The sequence below is a fragment of the Gopherus evgoodei genome, chromosome 1 (assembly GCF_007399415.2).
Source record: "Gopherus evgoodei ecotype Sinaloan lineage chromosome 1, rGopEvg1_v1.p, whole genome shotgun sequence".
Taxonomy (NCBI): Eukaryota; Metazoa; Chordata; order Testudines; family Testudinidae; genus Gopherus; species Gopherus evgoodei.
Window position 1 is genome coordinate 97,805,290 of NC_044322.1, and position 23,154 is coordinate 97,828,443.

At 39.8% G+C, this 23,154-nt stretch overlaps 1 protein-coding gene across 23 annotated transcripts in view; it reads right to left on the minus strand.

The window, feature by feature from the left end:
- Positions 1-23,154, minus strand: part of DOCK9 (dedicator of cytokinesis 9) — a 326,125-nt gene that overhangs the window by 121,735 nt on the left and 181,236 nt on the right. For all 23 annotated transcript variants that reach the window (XM_030567760.1, XM_030567843.1, XM_030567769.1 and 20 more), the window contains exons 16-27: positions 21,635-21,714; positions 21,367-21,554; positions 21,167-21,232; positions 14,915-15,007; positions 14,209-14,332; positions 13,651-13,772; positions 12,181-12,267; positions 11,069-11,158; positions 5,066-5,181; positions 4,818-4,887; positions 4,586-4,711; positions 4,287-4,358 (exon numbers count right to left, since the gene is read on the minus strand). In XM_030567760.1, coding sequence (XP_030423620.1) covers positions 4,287-4,358; positions 4,586-4,711; positions 4,818-4,887; positions 5,066-5,181; positions 11,069-11,158; positions 12,181-12,267; positions 13,651-13,772; positions 14,209-14,332; positions 14,915-15,007; positions 21,167-21,232; positions 21,367-21,554; positions 21,635-21,714 — 1,234 coding nt within the window. The remainder of the gene's footprint in view (positions 1-4,286; positions 4,359-4,585; positions 4,712-4,817; positions 4,888-5,065; positions 5,182-11,068; positions 11,159-12,180; positions 12,268-13,650; positions 13,773-14,208; positions 14,333-14,914; positions 15,008-21,166; positions 21,233-21,366; positions 21,555-21,634; positions 21,715-23,154) is intronic.

The following is a 23,154-nucleotide window of genomic DNA, read 5'->3' on the forward strand; positions in this document are numbered from 1 at the left end:
CACCGAGCAAACGAACCCCAACTGTTCCCCCCCCCTTCAACAAAAGTAACCTTGCATATGGCAGACAAGGTAAAGCTATTTCTCAAGTTCATTTAGGAAAGAAGAAACGGGAGAAAACAACAGCTAAAATTAAAATGATGAAATACTCTGGTTCTGATGAAAAAATCGAAGTTATGAAAAATTCAGAAGCTTTTTGTGAACCTTTCTGGACTATGAAAAAGGCCAATTTTGGCTGAGAAAAGTTCTGAATGAAGAATTTTAACCAGCTCTAGTTTCTATCTGCAGAATTCTTTAGAACCCAATGTAGAAAGCAATTTTCTTTTAAGATAACAAAGCACGTATATGTAAGTATGGAACTTGAAATCATTAGGTGTTTCATCATAGAAGCATATTGAAATTGCTTTCATAGCAAAACCTAAAACAGATTTCCAATTTTAAAGGCATCGTTAAGGGCAGTAATCTAGAAATCAGTTATTCTAATTCTTACTTAAGTTACCCAGCTACACATACCTTAGTTATCTAGTCATTCCCAATAAGTCCCTTGACCAAATACATATGTTGCTGTTTTGTCAGCTAGTTGTCTCAGGCGAAAATGTGGCTATTGTGAAAAAGAATATCCTCCAATATCGCACCATTTTTTCTATCATCCTTTTCAACTCAGGCCTCACCCATTTGGCTCAACTGTACCTAAGGTGTCATCACTGATCATGCACTCTCCTCCCACATCTTCTATAGCTGTATACCTGGGTTATTTCATCTCCAAAATATTTCTACTTTAATACACTATTTAGACTCTACCTCTGATGAAATTCTCACCTTGCACAGCACAGCCCAAATGTCAGGCGGACCACGTCCACGCAGGCGCAGCTTGTGCATGCCCATTGACTGTTCCACCCTGGGACCAGGAATTCCTGTCAGCGGGCCTGCATCCCAGAATGGTGTTTGCTTTTTTTGCAACAGTGTTACACTGTTGACTCATATTTAGCTTGTGATCCAGTATGACCCCCAGCGTTACAGTGTTGACTCATTCAGTTTTTGATCCACTATAACTCCCTTTCTGCAGTACTCCTTCCTAGTCATTTCCCATTTTGTATGTGTGCAACTGATTGTTCCTTCCGAATTGGAGTATTTTGCATTCGTTCTTCTTGAATTTCATCCTATTTACTTCAGACCATTTTTTCAGTTTGTTCAGACCATTCTGAATTTGAATCCTATCCTCCAAAGCACTTGAATTCCCTCTCTTCCCCCATTACAAAGCTTGGTATCATCTGCAAACTTTATAAGTGTACTCTCTATGCCATTATCTAAATCATTGATGCTAAATCTTAATTTCTGTCTTCCTCTGTCATTGGTATTATCACTAGCTGCTTTAATATAAACCATATGACATCATTATGCTTTTGTTTTCTGTAATTTACAGATTACATACCCAAAGTGTTAGTATAAAAATATTATCATGGGGTTGAAAGCTATCGATGTCTCACAGGACCTGAATAGCTCAAGAGGGAATGTTACAGTCATTGAACCTGAGCAACATCAAGACGAGGCAGAAATCTGAAGTTTAAAAAAGAAGGCATGTTGCTCAAATCTGATTTTGTCAAAGGGTGTTTCCTCTTTGGGGGAAATATAATCTGAGTACAGCAGAATATTCAGTAGCCAATGAAACTATTTTAAAAACAAAATAATTCACACATGCACATTCTTGCTGCGATGAGAGGGTGATTAATGGTGATTAACAATAGGTGACAATAGGGTTAGAAGGGTCTGGGCTGCAGCAAGGGAAGGGGTGATTATTGGTAGGGGATGGTTGACCAAGAGTGGGAGGCGGTCAGGTGATGGGAATGGATGGGAGCTTGGTGAAGCGGGAGGAGAGGGTAGACACTGGGAAGGGGGACATGAGGTGAATGACAGGTGGTGAATAGGGGCAGGGGCTCCTGTCAGCCCCACAATGTCCCCTCCTGTGTGTGTGCCAGGATCAGGGGGGATCTGGGCAACTCTTTCAACCTTCATCTGTGTGTCTAAGAATTTTGTTGGGAGGTGGGGTGCTGCCCATCTACTGCGGTCTGACTGCCTTTCCCCCGCTCTATCCCCCTCTTGTGTAAAAGGTTCTTTGGTGTCCCTTGCTCTTCGGGGGTTACCTGAGCCCTTCTCCCTATTCTACCATGTGAGCTGGGACCTGGGGGCACTTGCCCTTTTCCTGCCCCGCATGTGAGCCAGGATCCGGGAAAGCCCTTCCCACTGTGTGGAGAGATGAGAACATGCATACTGGGATCATGAGCCAAAAACATGTTTCTGACACTGGGGTAAGCAGTTGAGAATGGGCATGCTTAATGGATCTCTCAGACTATCCAGCACTGGACTGGGGAGGTTGGAGGGGGGAGGGGAACAACTACTGACATGAATGGAGGCATTCACACATCTCAGAGCTATTGTTCTGGGCTGTATTTATCTCCATGGGGTGTTCTCATTTAGCTGAGACCATCACACTCACACCTCTCAGAATCTCCTATCAGCATTTGATGATGATTAATTTAATAAATAGCATAGCAGAGCTCTGCTGAAGTTAAGACTCAGAAGATGTTTTCTGTTTAAAGAATGATTCTTCTAAGTGTTCTACCATCCACTTGTGTACCTGGATTGTCTTGATAGTTACTGTGTCACTATGGGGCCACAGGGTATGGTTAGTGATTCAAATTTAGGGTAATTTGTGTAAGAAGTATCTGAGATACAGCCTCCCTCCTTCCTTCCAAAACAAAAACTTTTCTTCAAAGTTCACAGATACCTTTTTGTGCGAATTTTGTAGGTGTTGTGCATCTGGCTTATAAAATATAAATTGCTTAATTGGACTAGAAGGGGAGGGTGAACTGAGTGGCTGGGAGAGTACATATTGTGGGGAATAATTGTGGAGGGAGGGAGGCATAACGGTCATCAATCACAAGCTTAAATTTACTATAACCAGCATGTAATACAACTGTCAAGCTCTTGGGACACAGACCATGTCTAAGATTTCTCTCAATAGCTTATTAGCAACTACACACTTTAAACATTTCAAAGCACATCTATTACCCCCATTCTACTGCAACAAACTGTACGAGAGGAGAGGGAGCACTTGGGACTCATGCAGCAACTGTGTGACCTAGCGGGTACAACAGTGGACTGGGACTTTGAAAACCTGGGTTCTGTTCCTGGCTCTGCCACTAGCCCACTAGAGGACTTTAGACTTCACTTCTTTGTGCCGCACTGTGTACAAGGGGAATAATGATGTTTCCCTCCTTGCGATCTACTGATGAAAAGTGCTTTGTAAGAATTAGGTATTATTAACATTATCTGTTCATAAGAGTGTCTGAAGTGCACATCAATAGGATAATTAAAAACTGCCTAACTCCCACCAACAGCATTTCTTTTTCTGTTCACAAAACTAGAAAATTAAAAGGCAAAAAAACTTACTTAATCCAGAGTTAAGTTTGCCTGGCAATAGCATGTGCCCTTAAAGAACACAGATTCAGAAAAACTTGTGAAAACTAGGAAATACAGAGTTAAGGTATGCATCCACACAACCCTAATTCTGTCCTCTTTGAGTGATGCCCCAACACACCTATAACACATACTTACACTCTGCCTTTGCCCTGGACAGAACAAGAACTACTTACACTTCTACACTTAGCCTACTCCACAGAAAGAACACATCTGCTAAATTTTACAAGTCCTTCAATCCCTTTTACAACACCTTTACCCTTACGTACACAATGACATCTAAGGGCTTGGCTACACAAGGCAATGCTGAAATGAGGCATACTGGATCTCTCACAGTAGCATGCACCTTTCCTTTGATCACACACGCGGGGGTCAGGGAGAGGGCCTCACACACATCCCCAGAGAGACAAGGTCCCCTCAATTGTCTCATATCACAATTACAACTCTTCCAAGCTGCTCTATTTCTCTAACATTCACTACACCTACACCTAACAGTGAATGCAGCTGGAGTGCATGTACATAATCATCAGTGGCTCTTATCAGCTTCAGTGAGGCAGAGTTAAGGTTGCACAGATGTGTACCTTTAACTCTATTTCCTGGTTTTCAAAAATTTGTATTTTGCTGAACTCAGTGTTCTGGAAGGGCACAAACTATTGCCAGGCATCCTTAACCATGGGTTAACAAAGAGTTTAGCTATTTAATTTAACTCTAGTTAGTGTTCTTATATACAGCAAAAACATATAATAAAAACTGATGAAGGCGGAAACTGTGCTATAAAAGACTCTTAATGGTCTAAATATAAGTCTACATACCTTTATTTTAGCATTTTCTATCAAATGCTGAGCCATTGATTTTATCAGAACTTCAAAGAAAAACCACGAATACTGAAAAGAAAACCAAATTAGTGCATTATATAAAACTGCGAAACTAGTCTACAATTTCCAAACTAAATTAGTCTTTTTACAGCCAATGAAAACCTGGATACAATTAGCTACTTACAACATCTGCTAGGAAAGATGACATATTGTTTTTTTTAACAGTTCAATTCTGAGGATTAGGCTCTGCTTTATTAGAAACAAGAAGGAAAAAGTAAAAGTTTTTCAACAAATACCTTAAGCAGCTTGTTGCTTGTAAGAAAGTCAGCAGATGGTTTAAGAATTGTTGTCATGGATTTGGTCAGTTCTTCATGTACAGTCTTATATTCAGAAGCAATATAAGGCTCAGCTTTATAAGCATACTTGCAGGAAAAAGAAAACAGAAGGTAACATGGAATTTAAATAAATGCAACTGACTATTTTTAATGTGATTATTTTTAAAGAAGCAAATTGTTTTATTTTGTATACCTTGACGTATGACCTCAAGTAGCTATCTAATCCTTCTTCATGGCACTGTGCAACAATATGTATAATAACCCTAAAAAAAGATAGAAACCAACAATAAACATAAAACTGCAGAAAAAAATTATGTTCTGCTGTCACAAAAATGTGTACTTTGATTAAAGATCAGTTCATTTCTGCAACTTACTACCACAGAGAAATCTGGGGCACAAACCATGAATCCTTTAAACACACTGACCACTCAAATTCTTTACCTTGTCACATTGACTGTAACTTCCTCTTGAGTAGTTCTAGTGAGAACTCTAAACAATTGGTTTAGAGTTGTAGGCAGGAAAGCTATCACCACATGGCCCTCCATAGCATGAAGACTCTAAGAGAAAGAAATAGAGTAGTAATATTACTTCCTTGTAGTCAATCCATTTAATGTTATTTTCAAAACTCCTCTACAATCTACTTAGAAAAAGAACTTTCCCCTTCACGAAAAGGGGAAAAGGGAGGAACTGGGAAATTATAGACCAGTCAGCCTAACTTTGATACCTGGAAAGATACTGGAAGAAAATTATTAAACAATCAATTTGTTCAAATCTGGAGAATAAGGTGATAAGTAATAGCAATCATAGATCCAACTTAATTTCCTTCTTTGATAGGATTACTGGCCCAGTGGAAAAGGGGGAAGCAGTAGGAATCATATAATTGGACTATAGTAAGGCTTTTGACACAGTCCCACATGGCAATCTCATAAGCAAACTAAGGAAATGTGGTCTAGATTAGATTACTATAAAGTGGATTCAAAACTGATTAAAAGCCTGAACTCAAAGAGTAATTAACAATGGTTTGCTGTCAATGTGGGAGGACGTATCAAGTGGAGTTACACAGTGGTCTTTCCTGGGTCCAGTACTATTAAATATTTTCACTCACAACTTGGATAATGGAGTGGAAAGTATGCTTATAAAGCTTACAGATTATACCAAGACAGGAAGTGTTGCAAGCATAGGATTAGAATTGAAAATGATCTTGATAAATTGGAAAATTAGTTTTAAATTATTAATATAAATTTCAATAAAGACAAGTGAAAAGTACTACACTTAAGGAAAAAATCAAATGCACAAATACAAAGTAGAGAATATCTAGTTAGGCAGCAACACTACAGAAAGGATGGGGTTATGGTGGATCACAAATTGAATAAGACCCAATGATGCTGTTACAAAAAAGGTAAATGTCATTCTGAGATGCATTAACAGAAGTGTTGTATATAAGACATGGGGTGGGGGATTAATTGTTCTACTTAATCATCACTGGTGAAGCCTCAGCTGAAGTACTGTGTCCAGGTTTTGGACACCACAAGCAAGAACAAATTGGAAAGAGCCCAGAAGAGAGCAACAATAATGATAAGAGGTTTAGAAAATGAGCCCTAAAAGGAAAGGTTGAAGGAACTAGGCAAGTTTAGTCTAGAGAACAGAAGGCTTGGGACCGTGTTCCTGTCATCTAATAAACCTTCTGTTTTACTGGCTGGCTGGGAGTCACGGTGAATCGCAGGAAGTGGGGGGTGCAGGGCCCCGACTCCCCCACACTCCGTGACACCATGGATCTATATAGAGGCAATATGATATTTTTCTGTCTTATTATCTACCCCTTTCTTAATGATTCCCAACATTCTGTTCGCTTTTTTGACTGGCATGGATGTTTTCAGAGAATTATTCACAGTCACTCCAAGATCTCTTTCCTGAGGGGTAACAGCTAATTTAGGCCCCATCATTTTATACATATAGTAGGGATATTTTTCAATATGCAGTACTTTGCACTAATCAACATTGAATTTCATCTGCCATTTTGCTGCCTAGTCACCCAGTTTTGAGAGCTCCTCTTGTAGTTCTTCACAGTCTGCCTGGGACTTAACTATCTTGAGTTGTTTTGTATCACCTGCAAATTTCACCACCTCACTGTTCACCCCTTTTTCCAGATCATTTATGAATACGTTGAATAGGACTGGTCTCAGTATAGACCCCTGACGGACACCACTATTTACCTCTCTCCATTCTGGAAACTGATGACTTATTCCTACCTTTTGCTTTCTATCTTTTAACCAGTTACCAATCCATGAGAGAACCTTCCCTCTTATCCCATGACTGCTTTCTTTGCTTAAGAGCCTCTGGTGAGGGACCTTGTCAAAGGCTTTTTGAAAATCTAAATACACTATATCCATTGGTTCATTTATGTGTCTGACAATTTTGATCTTTACTATAGTTTCAACCAGTTTGCCCGGTACTGAAGTCAGACTTACTGGCCTGTAATTGCTGGGGTTACCTTTTCAAAACTTGGCATCACATTAGCTATCCTCCAGTTATTTGTTACATAAGCTGATTTAAATGATAGGTTACAGACTAGTTAGTATTCCTGCAATTTCCCATATGAATTCCTTCAGAACTCTTGTGTGAATACCATCTAGTCCTAGTGACTTATTACTGTTTAGTTTATCAATTTGTTTCAAATCCTCCTTTAATGACACCTCAATCTGGAACAGTTCCTCAGATTTGTCACCTAGAAAGAATGGCTCAGATTTGGGAATCTCCCTCACATCCTCAACTGTGAAGACCGAAGCAAAGAATTCATTTAGTTTCTTCGCAATGGCCTTATCATCCTTGAGTGCTCCTTTAGCATCTCGATTGTCCAGTGGCCCCACTGGTTGTTTAGCAAGCTTCGTGTTTCTGATGTACTTAGAAATTTTTTTGCTACCTGTTCTTCAAATTCTTTTTTGGCCTTCCTAATTATATTTTTACACTTCATTTGCTAGAACATATCTGCTTCATTTGCTAGAGTTTATGCTCCTTTCTGTTTTCCTCACTAGGATTTAACTTAATTTTTAAAGGATGCCTTTTTGCCTCTCACTGATTCTTTTACTTTGTTGTTTAGCTATGGTGGCTCTTTTTTGGCCCTCTTACTATGTTTTTTAATTTGGGGTATACATCTAAATTGAGCCTCTATTATGGTGTCTTTAAAAAGTTTCCATGCAGCTTTGCAGGGATTTTACTTTTGGTGATGTACCTTTTAATTTCTGTTTAATTAACCTCCTCATTTTTGTGTAGTTCCCCTTTCTGAAATTAAATGTTATACTGTTGGGCTGCTGTGGTGTTTTCCCTGCTACAGGGAGGTTAAATTTAATTATATTATGGTCACTATTACCAAGCGGTCCAACTATATACACCTCTTGGCACTGATCTTGTGCTCCACTTAGGAGTAAACCAAGAATTTCCTCTCCTCTTGTGGGTTCCAGGACTATCTGCTCCAAGCAGCAGTCATTTAAGGTGTCAGAAACTTTATCTCTGCATTCTGTCCTGAGGTTCTATGTACCTAGTCAATATGGGGATAGTTGAATCCCCCATTATTATTGAGTTTTTTATTTTAATAGTCTCTCTAATCTCCCTGAACATTTCACAGTCACTATCACCATCTCGATGAGGTGGTTGGTAACATATCCCTACTGCTATATTCTTATTATTCAAGCATGGATTTTCTAATCTATAGAGATTCTAGAGTACAGTTTGGTTCATTTAAGCTTTTTTCTTCATTTGATTCTATGCTTTCTTTCACATATAGTGCCATTCTGCCACTCAGCACAATCTGTTCTGTCCTTCAGACATATTTTGTACCCTAGTATTACTGTGCCCCGTTGATTATCCTCACTCCACCAAGTTTCTGTGATGCCCATTATATCAATATCCTCATTTAATACAAGGCACTCCAGTTCACTTATCTTATTATTTAGACTTCTAACATTGGTATATAAGCATTTAAAAAGCTTGTCACTTTTTAGCTGTCTCCCATTACATGATGTAACTGAATAAGACTCTCTCTCATTTAACTATTTCTCATCAGATTAACTGTTTTTCATCTTCCATACTCTTCTCCTTACTAGGACATAGAGCAGAGGTTGGCAAACTTCAGCACGCAGCCCATCAGGCTAATCCGCTGGGAGGCCACGAGACGTGTTTATGTTGACCGCCTGCAGGCATGGCCCCCCGCAGTTCCCAGTGGCCGCAGTTCACTGTTCCTGGCCAATGGGAGCTGCAGGAAGCCCCATGCCACAGGGTTGTGCTGGCCACCGCACAGTTCCCTCTGCTCCAGTTGGATGTTCTTATCTGAGGCTTTCATCTTCCTCAACTGACCAGGGATGGGACCGTTCTATTATGTCCCGGAAAGTCTCATCTATCAGGGGCGACTCCAGGTACCAGCACGCCAAGCACATGCCTGGGGCAGCAAGCCCCGGGGGGCGTTCTGCCGGTTGCCGCAAGGGCGGCAGGCAGGTTGCCTTCGGTGGCTTGCCTGCAGAAGGTCTGCTGGTCCCACAGCTTCGACGGACCTCCCACAGATGTGCTGCCGAATCCGTTGGACCACGGAACTCCTGCAGTCAAGCTGCCGAAGGCAGCCTGCCTGCTGTTCTTGAGGCGGCAAAATACCTAGAGCCACCCCTGCATCTATGTACCTCTCTGGCTCCCTTAGCTTCTCGAGCTCAGCCACCCTGGTCTCCAAAGCCCGTACATGATCTCTGAAGGCCAGGAGCTCCTTGCACCAAATGCACACATACACCACCTTCCTATAGGGCAGGTAATCATGCATTGGGAGCAATAAACTATGATAAAGTGCACTAGGGAACCTCCAGCAAGGTCTACATGGACCAGTCAATGCAGTGATACTCAAACCTCAGTGGTTCAGGAGCCAAATTAGCAATCAACATTACTCAAAAGAGCCCCAGTAGTGTGAGTTCATTGTTTAATTTACTATAGTATTATATATTCATATTTAAATAGTACGACAAGGAAAAAATATATATAATTTTCACAGCAAAATGACTGAACAAGTATTATTTTATCAACTGCAATTGGTTAATAACATGGTAAAAGCATCCTGACTGGTTAATACTTAGATTGGTTAATAATTAAGTCATACAGTATTTTAATAACATATGCTGCAAAGAACCACAGGAGACACATTAAATAGCATCTTGCGGCTTAAAAGCCACGTTCTGAGTATCACTGAGTTAATGCATACACGTTACTGGAATTCAGAAATCACATCCCTGTTGTCTGCATTACTGCTCCATGTAGACAAGCCCTTAGATACAAGAAACTACCTCTGTTTTTTTCCTCCCCATCAGTGTTTACTGACTGGAAAAACATTGATTTCATTTATTTTGTATCTGAGTGCTTTATTTGTGATTATTGGTTAAAATTGAAATTTGGAAGCCCTATATACTAAATATAATAATACTGCTATGTATTTATTTGGCACTTGACATTTTATGATTTAAAAATAATTTCAGGAAAGGAGGATGGTTTTGTGGTTAATGCACTTCACTGGACACACAAGAGCTGGCTTCAATTCTCAGCTTTTCCAGACTTTCTGCATGACATTGGGTAAGTCACACCATCTGTGTGTCTCAGCTCCATATTTAAAATGTACATAATACTATTTCCTTTCTTCCACCCTCCCTAAGCTTTGTTTATTTAGTCTGTAAATTCTTTAGAACAGGGATAATGTCTTACTGTGTGTATGCACAGTGTCCAGGCACACTGAAGACCTAATCTCAGTTGTACCTTTGAGGGTAAAGTAACAAATGATGAATACCTTACAAACATCCATTAATTTAGCCTTACTATATTTCTGTGATGAAGACAGTCATCCTCTGTGAAGCACAAGGAGATTAAGGTGACTTGTACAAGTCACACAGAAAATTGATGGAAAAGCCAGGAATAGTACTAGGTCTCTGGACTCCAAGTCCTGTGCCTTAACCACAATACTATTTTTCTGCTCTCCAGGGGCAACACGCTGAAGCTGATGTTTTGTTAACCTTAATGTAGTCACGTTGGCCAAAATGCAGATGCATGAAGTTTGGCCCCCAAATCCATATTTCAGCCTCTTAAAAAGTGGCTTGATTTTCTGAGGGGCTAAGTACCCATAATTAAGTCAACAAGAGCGGCATATAGTTAAAAATATAAATAGATTTAGGTGCCGGGCCTTCAACATCTATTTTAAAATTCTGGCCAATTTGGCTAAATTAACACTCCTGTGGGAACCTTACTTTTTTGTTCAAGCTATATCAATCTTGAGAGAAGGTGGCTGAGGTGACTGTAGGCTAAACTTAGCCAAACTCCATCATTATCACACCCTGATTTGCAGCCCCACCCTCAACTGATAGGACCACAGTCCTCTCCTCGATTTCCCAATTTTATTAAATCTGTTATATCACTGCTGTTTTGTACCTTAAGATACTTTACAAGATCAGTTCCTAAGGCCTGGGCTCCAGACTCCGTTTTCTGACAGTACTCAAAAAAATTGTGTAAGTGCTGGTCCTACCAAAACCAAGAGAACCAACGTTAATCAGCAATAACAGAAGTTTACTTCCATAATCAAAAGAGGAACAAAGTAATATATACACATTATGTGTACATATTATATATATATATAAAAATTAGTTTCCAGTTAGCACTTCTAAGTGCCAATATAAAATAGGTGCATAACAGACAACAACTTCAACCACATTAAATGGATCCATTACTGAATAATCATTGCACAAAATGGCACGTATATTTCCTTAAAAATAATTGACAGGGAGAAAAAAAAATACTACAGTTGCCCTGATTAACAGTAACAAGCATGTACTGTCTAAATCCTGTATTTGATTCTACCAGTACAGAACCCAAAATACTAATCCAAAATACAGTAATCTACAGATACAAGTATATGTGAAGATAGTCATATCCTGCAGTGCAAAAGTAACTACAGTTTTTGTTTTGTTTTTAAATTTTAAGTAAATGTTTTTAGTATTTGTCAAAAATGTCAACTGAGTAGCTGAGATTAAATCATATTTATCTTCAGATCAATACAGTAAACCTATTGTCCATGCAGCTTTCTCACACTGTCATGTTTTTATATCTCAAGATGACCTGAAAGAACCACTTTTAGCTGTCAGATGGGAGATCATTCTTCATGACCATTCAGTCCTTTAGCTCTCTACTTGCACTGTCAACAAGCATGTCAGTTAACACTGCGATGGTTTTAATGTGAATGACTGGAATTGGATTGAGACTGGCACTTTTTACTTTAGTTAAAAAAGGGACTGGACTCAAATGTGAACAGATGACTTAGACAAAAGGCTTAGTATTCTGGACAATCATTTTAAAATCCACCGCAGCATACAGTACATTTTATATATTAACTATGGGGAAGATTTTCAGAGGCACAAAATGGGAGTTGGAAGCCTTCTGTGTATTTCTTTTGTATCTTTTGTGTGTCTGAAAATCTCCTTTATATATTATATTCATGCTACAAAGACACATTAATCATAAAATATTTGTTTTGGTTTTAAACTTACCTGTGTGTAGACAGTAGAAACTAAATGCGTAGAAATTTTTAACAATGGTTTGCCTCCATCTACCCATTTAATTTCAGGACCAGAATGCTGTTCGCACACAAAGAGGAAAAATAATATATTATGTCAGCATAACAACCCAAAACAGGACAGTGGTTTGCATACCATATATACGGACTTCTCAGACTATCCTATAAACTGTAAAACTTGTACATATTAAGTAAAATTGTGCAATGAATAATTGGATGGCAATGCCACTGAAAATCATTATGAAGTATGTATGTAGTTACTCAATTAGAAATGGTTCTTTTTAAAGACCAACTGTCCCATAGTATTGGCATCACATGAAAAACTTGCAGATGGATGAACTTTATGGGTTACATAGGCTAATTAACTCAGTGGACTTTTCATGTAAGATATCGGATTTCTGACTCTCCTTTAAGTGTATGGGGAAACCTCCCAGACTACAAGAAATCCTCATTTGATTGGCTGTTCTTGAGGACAGTCAATTAGAGCTGCTGCTTGCACGAAGATAAACTGGTGTCTTAGAATGTATAGCAGTCAGTGGTCCCCTTCCCTTTCATTTGGGAATGTCAGAACAGTACTCAGCTAAATAGAGATCCTGTTGGGGAGCTGTTGTTTCCCGTTTGCCCTGCGCATAGGTGGGCAAATTGTGTCTAGGGAATATTTAGGGTGAAAATGGAATACTACTGAAATGCTTATTACCTTCCTTAATATTATTCTGCTACATAAACGCATATTCCCAGCATACACAGAGCCACTAAAGAAGCTCTAAATAAAAAGCCCAAAACTATGGTCATAAAAAAATTATGATATTTCATTTTTAAGTTACATATACTAAAGGTAATTAAACAAATGGCAACAATTTTACCACTTGATTTTGAAACAAAGGGAGGATCTTTCAGTGTATCAAGAGAGAAAGAACAGATTTGGTAGATAGGGAATACTCCTTATACCAGGCGCAGGAATCAATACAGAATAACTGCTTGCACAAATGTTTTTTAAATTCTTTATGTTATTAGTCTATTTTTCTCTGCAGACAGACAACATCCAATTTGTCACTACTAAAAAAAAAACACCCTATCACAATATTTAAAAGCTCCTCAGACACCACACACAAGGGATAACAGAAAAAAACACTGATTACATAAAAATCTTTATGGGAGCAGGTTGATTCAAATCCACGTGAAGCAAAATGACAGGATTTGCTCATTATGATTTCTCTAATTTATTTATTTTAGGACTCCACATCAGTTACATCTCTTCTGCAAACATTCTATGTCACACAATCTGTATCTTGGAAGAGTCATAAAATAAATGTTTTGACTGGAAAATGGCTACTTAAAATTCTTACAAAGCTTAGAACTAAACATTAGCCCATTTTATTTCTTGTATTCTCTTTTCTAAAACACAGAGAAAAAATATATTTCTATACCTATCTAGATACTATACCTTGCCAATCCCAAGTTCCTGATAGCTAAGATAGCCTGATGGAAGATTAGCTGACACAGGAATGTGCTGCTCATTTGTTACTACTCTCCCATCTTTTAATAGTGGAAGCCAAGAATAGCCAACTACAAGAAACAAAAGGGAATTAATATTTTACCTATATTATATATTTTTTAATTAAAGGCCTATATGAGAGCTTCACTGGCCTCCTCTCTATTTAGAACATATACATGGTTATATGATTTCTGGTTTACAAAAGACCCAACTTGGACAAGGAATATAAACATAGCTAAAAGTGTTAAAAAAAGAAACAATACATTGTCATCTTCAGGTAAGAAAATGTAAAATATTTTAATTTGCTTGACGCTCAAAAGAATTCATAATTCTTTAAAAAATTGAAATTAAGGATAAACATTTCACATGGCAAATCTATTTTTTCACTATGATTAATATTGCACAATTAACTGCATCAATGCAACAGGTATCCAGCATACCAGCTAAATGCACTTTTTGCTATCTGCTAAATCATTATTAAAAGTAAAAAGGGTCAACAAGCCAAACCTTGTGTTTCAATGACATCTTTCTTCTTGGTACTGCCTTTGCTTGAATTATCACAGCTGACATGGTAGAATGTGAAAAACAAATGATGTTTTCCATGTAACTGTGTGGGCAATTCTATTTTAATCTGAAAGGCAGATAAACATCAGCTTCAGTGATTTTTTGTGAAGAAAGGCTTCAATCATGCAGAGGCACATCAAACCAGTTAATGTACAACAAGCATGCAATTCTCCACTCTGACCTGAGAACACTACTTGGTTTCAATGAGATTTGAAGAAAGATTTAAGAATGCAGTCATACAATGTGTAAGTTTTACGTTAATTATGTAGAAGTAATAGTTTGAAAGATAATAGCAGGGTCTGATTTTAATGTTTTTGCAAAGCCAGCATAAAATAAATAAATAAATCAAGGACCAAAAATGTTTAACTTAATTTTCATAATGTAAAAGTGAATGAAGCAATAAGCATAATTAATAATACTACAGACAACACTGTATTTTCAATTACAATTAGAGTCTGAGTTCAATTTAAATTAAATAAAAAGTTATGAAGAAACTTCTAAAGTTAAGAAATTAAATACATGATACACTTTACCTCTTGCCCCAAATGGGCCCATGATCTCCACATTAGTCTGTTTTGCTATCTGTGAAATTTGTAAAAAATACATATTGAAAGCGAGTAAAAGTGAAGTCGCAATTAGAATTGCTTACCTCATCGTAAAACTCTGGATTTTGGTGGTGATGTAAAACATTGGCAAATGCATTTCTTGTAAACACTGGTCCACCTGGTCTACCATAGATACACTAAGAATCAGGAAAGGGGAAAAAATGGTCCTTTATCAGTCTTAACTTATATTCCTCCTTGTTGTCAAAAGTAGTTTATTTTTTCTTACATTATCTCCTTTAAAAATACAGTTTTGCAATGCAATTTTTTATAGCTCATGGCACATATTAATGACGTTTTAGACTCTTTTTACTATCGGGAAATATAATGGATACTGAGCTAAAACTCAAAGTGTTAAAAAAATTAATCTTGCATTAATATCCTTTGGACTGTGGGATGTAGACAAGTGCACTGTATTAAAATAAGCTTGAACGATTATATTAAAATTGAATATTTTAAAAACAAATTGGAGAAATTGAAAACAAAGAATGGAAAGTGAAGAAATGAACATTTGCTCAAGATTAGGCTCAGTTAAAAAGAGGCCACTTTACCAGTAACTGCTGTTCTTCAAGAGTACCTCTGTGCATTCACACTTATGGGATTTGGTGTCCCTTGTTGATGGGCAGATGGAAGGCCAGAGCACTAATTTTAAATCCCAGTAATGAGGTGGTTCTCTCACTGAGGTAAAAACTTTAATGAGTCCTTTTAGGAATCTGGCTATTGTAGGAGGAGAAAGTATTGTTTCTCCCTGTTCTGACTGGTAATGTGCTGAGATAGCAGGTGCACATTTTAAAGAGACTAATGAGAATTCCTGAACTTGAGAGGTATACTGCTCTTGTGTAGTGTAGCTAGCATTGTGTGTTTTCCCTCAAGAGACTGAATTTCCCCTGTTCCTGAGTATGGAGGTGGCTAATTAATTACTGAACCAGCCAATTTTGCAGCAGTGTCATACGTAGGCAGGCATATATATAGTGTCACATGTCATGATTGCCATGACACCCATTAGCCTAAGGAATAACTTTGTAGTTGATTCAGGTAGGCTCTTAGGCTGGTGTTTTCTGGATGCCGAAGAAGCTCTCCTTTCCTTTGCTTGGACTAAATCCACCACTGTCCATTAAATATGATTCTTTGAAAAGGAGATAGAGTAGACTTTTCCCAGTTTAACTGCAGGCCTTTGGTGATGAATGGATTGCATGTTTTAAATATGATTCTGTCACTCCCTGTTGTGATTTGTCTCTTATTAGAGTGGAAGAATGGCTGGCCCAGTACTAAGTGTCCTAGCCTGAGACTTGGAGACCTGGATTCAATTATAATTTTCACCACAGACTTCTTGTGTGACCTTGGGCAAGTCACTGTCTCTCTCTGCCTCAGTTCGATATCTTTAAAATAGGAATAATACTCTTTCCCTAACTCAGGGGGACGTTTTGAGGATAAATAATTGTAAGATTGTGAGGTGCCTAAATATTACAGTAATGGAGGCCACAACGTACCTAGTCATAGATAAAGGAAGACATGTGACCCCTGGCATTTCAAGTGGGCAGCTACCACAGCCAGGCACTTTGTGACGACCTTTAGACCTATGTACAAGCTGAAAAATGTATTGAAATATTTGTTTCCAATGCTGAAACTCAGGTATCTGAACTGCTTTTTTCTGATGATCATAAGAAAATAAGCATCAATCAAGTGAGACTCACATATCAGTCTCCTTGATAGGACGGAATGGTTGGAGCCCAACGTTAGCATTTTAAACAGAAGTCTTGATGCATCCGTTCAGGTTTCTGAGATTCAGACAAGATCTGAGACCATTCACTGTCTTAGGTTTTGTCTGCACTATATAGTTTTGTTATCAAAAGGCAACTTTTGCTGACAAAACAGTGGAGTTGTGCACACTACAATGCTCCTCCTGTCAACAAAACTCTGTTTTGCCAACAAAATAAAACCACCTCGACAAGAGGCATAGAGCTTTTTGCAGGAAAGTTAGATTGACAAAGTGTCAGTGTAGACACTGTGTTGGTCATAACTGGCCTCCAGGATGTATCCTGCAATGCCCACCATGACCAGAGCTGTTTTGAACTCTGCTGCCCTGCATCCAGCTACACAGGCATGCACCCCTCCCTTTTCAAAGCTTCAGGAAGTGTTGAAATTCCTCAGCATGCAGAGTCACAGGGCTACTGCCCAGCTGAGCATGCAGCTCTGGGCAGCAAGCACACTCCTTCCTGGACTACAGAGGAGGGGGTGGGAGAACTCAGATGGAATCACAGAATCAGAACATTAACACAGAATTCTGCTCTCCCAGGCACTAGAACTGCAGCGGCCAGCAGACAGACAGGCAGGGTGGGCTGCTGCTGGGGGAGCGGGGGGAGGGAGATTCATGCTGTGCTGTACAGAGCCAGGGAGGGAGATGGAGGCTGATGTCAGCGTGTCCTCCTTCCCCCACCCCTCCCCGCTGTACTGGTCTTCACTGAGCTGGAGGGTTGGGGGGACAGGGGCACAATAGCTGTCTGTGCACCAGCTTCTACCTCAGGATTGGCTGCTTCGAGCTGCTGTCTGAACTCAAAGAGCCAGCATGCCAACACACTCACTCTTCCCCAAAACACACACTTCCCCAACAATCACTCTGTCTCTGTTTCTCTCACACACACACACACACACACACTCCCTGTTACACATGCTGCCATCTCCCCACACTTCTGTGGGCGTCTTGTGTTAGTGTTCAGCAATGTCAGTTTGGTCATATTACCAAGTGCTACTTTAAAAACTGACTTAAAATGTGTTACTTTTCGGACACACAGAGCAATCATTACAAGGCTCATATTACAGTGCAAACAAACAATGCCAGGCTCAGCACAGAACAACACAACACATGACTGTGACTCAGTGTTAATACGTTCCTTCAAGGCATCCCTCAGCCAAATAGCCCCACAGTGAGCTCCTCTTATAGACTTGTGTTCATAATGCACAGCACAATACTGAACAGCAGTGCAGGATCCATGCTTTCTGACAGAGATGGCTGGGTTGCAGGTTCCCAGGGCAGTTGAAAAGTGGCTGGCAATCCAGTAGGATGCCCATGGAACAATGGGTTTGAGAAACCTTCATCATGTGATGCTGTACCTGCCCCATGAGGCACTGCAAACCCTTCCTAAGGCACCCTGAGTCCAGCTGCACAGCGGCATAGCTACCCACAGTACTCTGTTCTCTGTGTCAATGCAAAAGCTGCTATTATGGATGTGCTCCACCAACACACAGAGTATAGTGTGGACATGCAACAGTGGTTTAATTACAGCGGTGGCTGTACGCCAGTGTAACTTGCGCTGACAAAACTCTGTAGTATGGACAAGGAATTTGGAACCAGGAAATACCTAGAATAGAAGCCCTTCCCCTGATGTTCATAGAAGGACTTCCTCTATGGGTCCTTTTGAGAAGAGGGAGTCCACTTCATCCCACAGGACTTCCTTGTGAGAAGTGTCCCCAAAGAGGTTCAGAGAAGGTGGGCTGGTAGAGAACTGGATGGCATATCTGCTGTGAATGTTCTCCAAAACCCAGTAATTGCAAGTAGGACAGACAGAACTCAAAAGGAGGGGATGGGAAGAAACGGACTCGGGAAGACTAACTCTGCTCTCAACTGCAACATTAAACCTGCTTTTTGGTGATGGAGAAGGTGGACTATAAAGAAACACATTTGGTTTTTTTGTTTCGGTTTCCTTTAAGGTGGGGGGTCAAGTTAGAGGCTCAGGGAGGGGAAGTTCTGGGATGTGGCCACTCCCTGTCTTTGATATCTGAAGGAGGAATACACTGGTGATTTCCTAAGAGGAACAAAGGTTGAATGAGGCCAAAGGAACAAGCTCTAGCTCTGGCAACTTTCATCCTTTTGATTAATTAATCTACTTTTTTGCTGAAAAGACCTTGCCCTTCAAACAGCAGGTCCTTGATCTTACTCTGTGCCTCCAAAGTGATCCCCAATGAATGCATACAGAAATACCTATGTAGGGAAGTTTCTGTGGCATGGCTCTGGAACAGGCATTGAGTTGTCATAGGCTGTCCTAACAGCGCATCAAATCACTATGTGACCCTCTGACCAGATCTCGCTGCTTGCTTTTACTTGTCTGGTAGAGCTTCCAACATGGGGTTAATGGCAACCTGGAAGGCATAATGGTAGTTGGCACCAAACTTGGAAACTTTCATGCAAAGAGAACCTGACTAGTAGGTCTTACATCCAAAGGCATCCCAGCCTGCTACCCTCTCTGTTGGTAGAAATGGAATGGGAGGTTCAAAACTAAAACAACTAGGGAGTTTGGGGTTGGGTAACTTTTCAAGAAATGAAAACATCGGATGCAACGGGATACATCTTGGGCGCTTTCCTGGAGACTACCAGAGAAGACTGTAGGTGTAAGCTCTGGGTAAGACACACTAACTTGCATTCAGACTTGGAGGATATAAAAGAGGGGATGAGGAGGCTCTGCTACTGTTGTCTCTGTAGGTAACTGGACACTATTTCCCTTCCTCCTGAGATATTCCTAGATCTGTTTGTAGTCCATCAGGTTGAGATATAGCAGAGATGTCAATACGACCACAAGGAGAATTGTGGTACTGTTTGTGTCCCCAATAAGGTATTTTTCATTATCTAGGGGACCTCATCAAGTGGGTCCAAATCAACCTGCACATCAGCCACTGGTGGGGCATGTCAGGTGGAGGTAGGAGAGCGCATTGGTGAGGGATCAGCTTCCTCAGTTCTGAGACTGGTACAGAAGGCTGTGACAATGTTGTGAGCACTAATGGCACGACTGATCGGGCATCTCCCACAGTATGACGTTCAGATAGCTTGGGTATTTCAGATTCAGTAAAGACCTGACTACACTCTTGAATATAATCTCATATTAACAACTGGAGAGGACCCTCCAAAAGATCTGGTATCTGTGGGAAGGTTGCAGGGGCCAAACCCCTTGGAGTCCCCCAGGTGCTGAAATCAGCGTGCCTCTCAAATCCACCCCAAAATGGCACTAAGGGTGTCCCTGTACCAATCCTGCAGTGAGGTGACTCTATGGGGAGAATTGGGTGATGATTCCAGACAAGATGAGGAGTAATCTACACTAATGGAGTTATTATTTGGACTGAAGCATGTAGAGAGGGAAAAGGTCCTAGGGATTTCCAGTGAAGTGAACCCTTCTGAGATCCACAGTGATCACATCTGCACTGGCAGCTCTGGTACCAAGAGCTATTGATGCTGCTGCTCCAGTATAGTCACCATAAAAAGGACCTGCACTGGGGAGCTGATCAGGAGGAAGGAATGTGCTTCTTTTTCCCTTTCTTCACACCACCTCAGTGCCAGAATGACGTTTCTTTTCCTTACTTTTCAAGTAGGAGTCTCTGGAGGTAGTATTTGTGTTGGGCCCTGAAGAGAGGGTCTGTGCTGGAGACATTTTAAGAACCACATTTTAAGGCCTAAATTTTAAAAAGGAACTAGTGGCTTTGGGTGCCTCGATTTCTTGATGCCCAACTTTTAGTCACCTTGGATTTTCAGATGACAGGTGCTCTACACTTACTTAAAATCAGCTCTCCCAAAGGCTTCTTAAATTGGGCACTCAAAAACGGAGACACTCAAATTCATTAGTCACTTTTAAAAAATTAGGTCTAATGAATTTCTGGAATTGTACGTAGCTGCTCTCCCATTTTATTTAGCAACAGAACCAATGCTTTATTACTACAGTTTATTGTACATCAAAATATGTACTGCTAAATGATTTAAAATATAGAGTGAAAGCCCCATTCAGAAAGCCTATTGTTAGTGAGAAGCAGTTAAGGCAGGATTATAATTTTTTCCCCTTTATAGAACTGTAGCAATCATCATTCACTTTTAGCCCTGCCTAACACCAGAAAACCAGCATTTAGGCGCTCTCAGGCAACTTTCTCCCCATTCCACTGTGGCAGTCAGTCAGTCAGGCCTACTCAGGAAGCCAAATGCACTTGAGTCAGTCAATGTTCTAAAGCTTTGCCTCTTGAGTAGGAGCAAACCATCTCACACCGCAACACGCTTCTTCTGTGGAAGTTTCATTCAGGTGAGGATAGAAATAAAAAGACCAGTGGGAATATTTTCACCAAGACTAGCCAATAAGTAGGGGTTAGTGGCTCTGCCTATTACCTTTCAGAGATTAGCAAGTCACCTCCAGGACAATCCAACTGCCACAGAGAAGGAAGAACAGAGATCCCAACTCTAATCCTTGTGTAGGCCCATAATGTGTTACTTCTAAACCAGTAAATCTTAAACGTTTTTCTTCTATTAGATACCAAAATCACAGACAAACCTTTAAAGGCTGAGAATCTTCTTCATCCGAATCTTTGAACTCAATGCATACTGCAATATTTCTAGCCTAAAACAATATTTAAAAAAACACAAAACATTTATTGTGAACCATCATCATAGAAACAGAATATATATTTGGTCCTCAGTATCTGAATAGAACTGCAGTCCACAACAAGAGTTTAGTATTTTCCTTACACTTACCTTTGCAAATGACTTTTGACTGTCATATTTCAAGTGCTTTGGATAAACATAAAGGTGATTGTTGTAGATGGTGAAAGGCTGAGAATGTTTTGGAATACAGGGAACAAATTCCTCTACTTCAAACGTTACTACTGTTTTGGTACTGTTTTCAAACTGTTTCATGGGAATGTATGATGAGTTAACATAATCTGAAAACAGATTAAAAACAATAAAAAATTTGAAGTAAAAAAGCTTATTCAGTTATTTAATAATGCTTATCAATACTTACTAGAAAAATCTGGAGAAACATCATCAATTGTTATGTCTAGATTTCCTAAAATAACTGGCAGCTTGGCCATCTTTTCAGGTCTGTAAACAGAATCAACAAAAATGGTCAAGTCAGTTGCCAAAATCTATCAGAAATACAGAAGAAAAAAAAGCAGATAGAAAGAAAAACAACCCAGGAAATGCAATGTTAAAATATCTTGAAGGGTCTGACTTAACCAAACCAAACAAAAAAAAACGTTGACACATCATGGAAATATTCAACATTCAGTTTAGGACAACTCCTATTAACACATAAATTACTAACAGAAATACCTGTAGAAAAATAGTTGCTTTCTTAAAAGAATCAGTATAGTTGTGCTTCTTTTTCTTGCCCGGAATAATACTTTTGTTCCCCAATCACAATTAAGCAGAATCTCAATGTTTTCAAGATTCTGAAAATTGTGACATAAGTGAACAACAAAACATATATATGTGGAGCAGAATGTACGAGAGAGCTCTTATTTGAGGAGTGTTAATTTGGTTTTATTTATATTAAATACAAAAAAAAAATTTTCATTAATGCAGAATTAAGATTGCCTGGTGGTGGCTCATGCCCCTCCATAATGTAGTCACTATATTTAAACCTCTGAAAAAGCAGAAATATGAAGTTAAGGTCTATACTACTTCGCCCAACCAACTTCAACTCTAAGCAATATCCCAACATTCCAAAACACATACATACCTACACTCTACCCTTTGAGATGCTACAGAACACTTTGACAACAGAGTATAAGAGCACTACACAACAAAGCTGAACACCTTGCTATGTTTGACTTAAGCACAAGTTTTGCCTTATCAGACAAAAGGTATTCAGCTGTTGTGCATCCATAACTGTTGCTCTTCAAGATGCGTTGCTCATGTCCGTTCCATTCTAGGTGTGCACACGTCCATGTGCACAGACACTTTTGCCTTAGTGGTATCCTTAGGGTCGGCAGCAGTACCACCTTGAGTCCCGCACTCATGCATCGGAATATTAGGCGCTGCCGACCCTACACCCTCTCAGTTCCTTCTTGCTGGCAACTCCAACAGAGGGATAGGAGGGTGGGTAATGGAATGGACATGAGCAACGCATCTTGAAGAACAATTACGAAAGCTAAGTAACTGTTTTTTCTTCGAGTGCTTGCTCATATCGATTCCATTCTAGGTGGCTCACAAGAAGTATACTCAGAGATGGGCTCCGAGTTCATGGTCTTGTGGCTTGCGACACCGTTCTACTAAAACCAGCATCGTCCCAGGCCTGCTGGATAAGCACGTAATAGGATGTGAACGTGTGGATGGACAACCAGGTGGATGCCTTACATATGTCCTGGATAGGCACTTGGGTTGGAAAGCTGTATAAGAGGTTGAATGGGTGGTCATGATCGCTGGAGGTGGCACCCTTGCCTGTTCATAGCAGCAACAAATGCAGGCAGTGATCCAAGAAGAAATTCTTTGAGTGGACATTGTGACCTTTCATCCTGTCGGCCACCACGACGACAATTG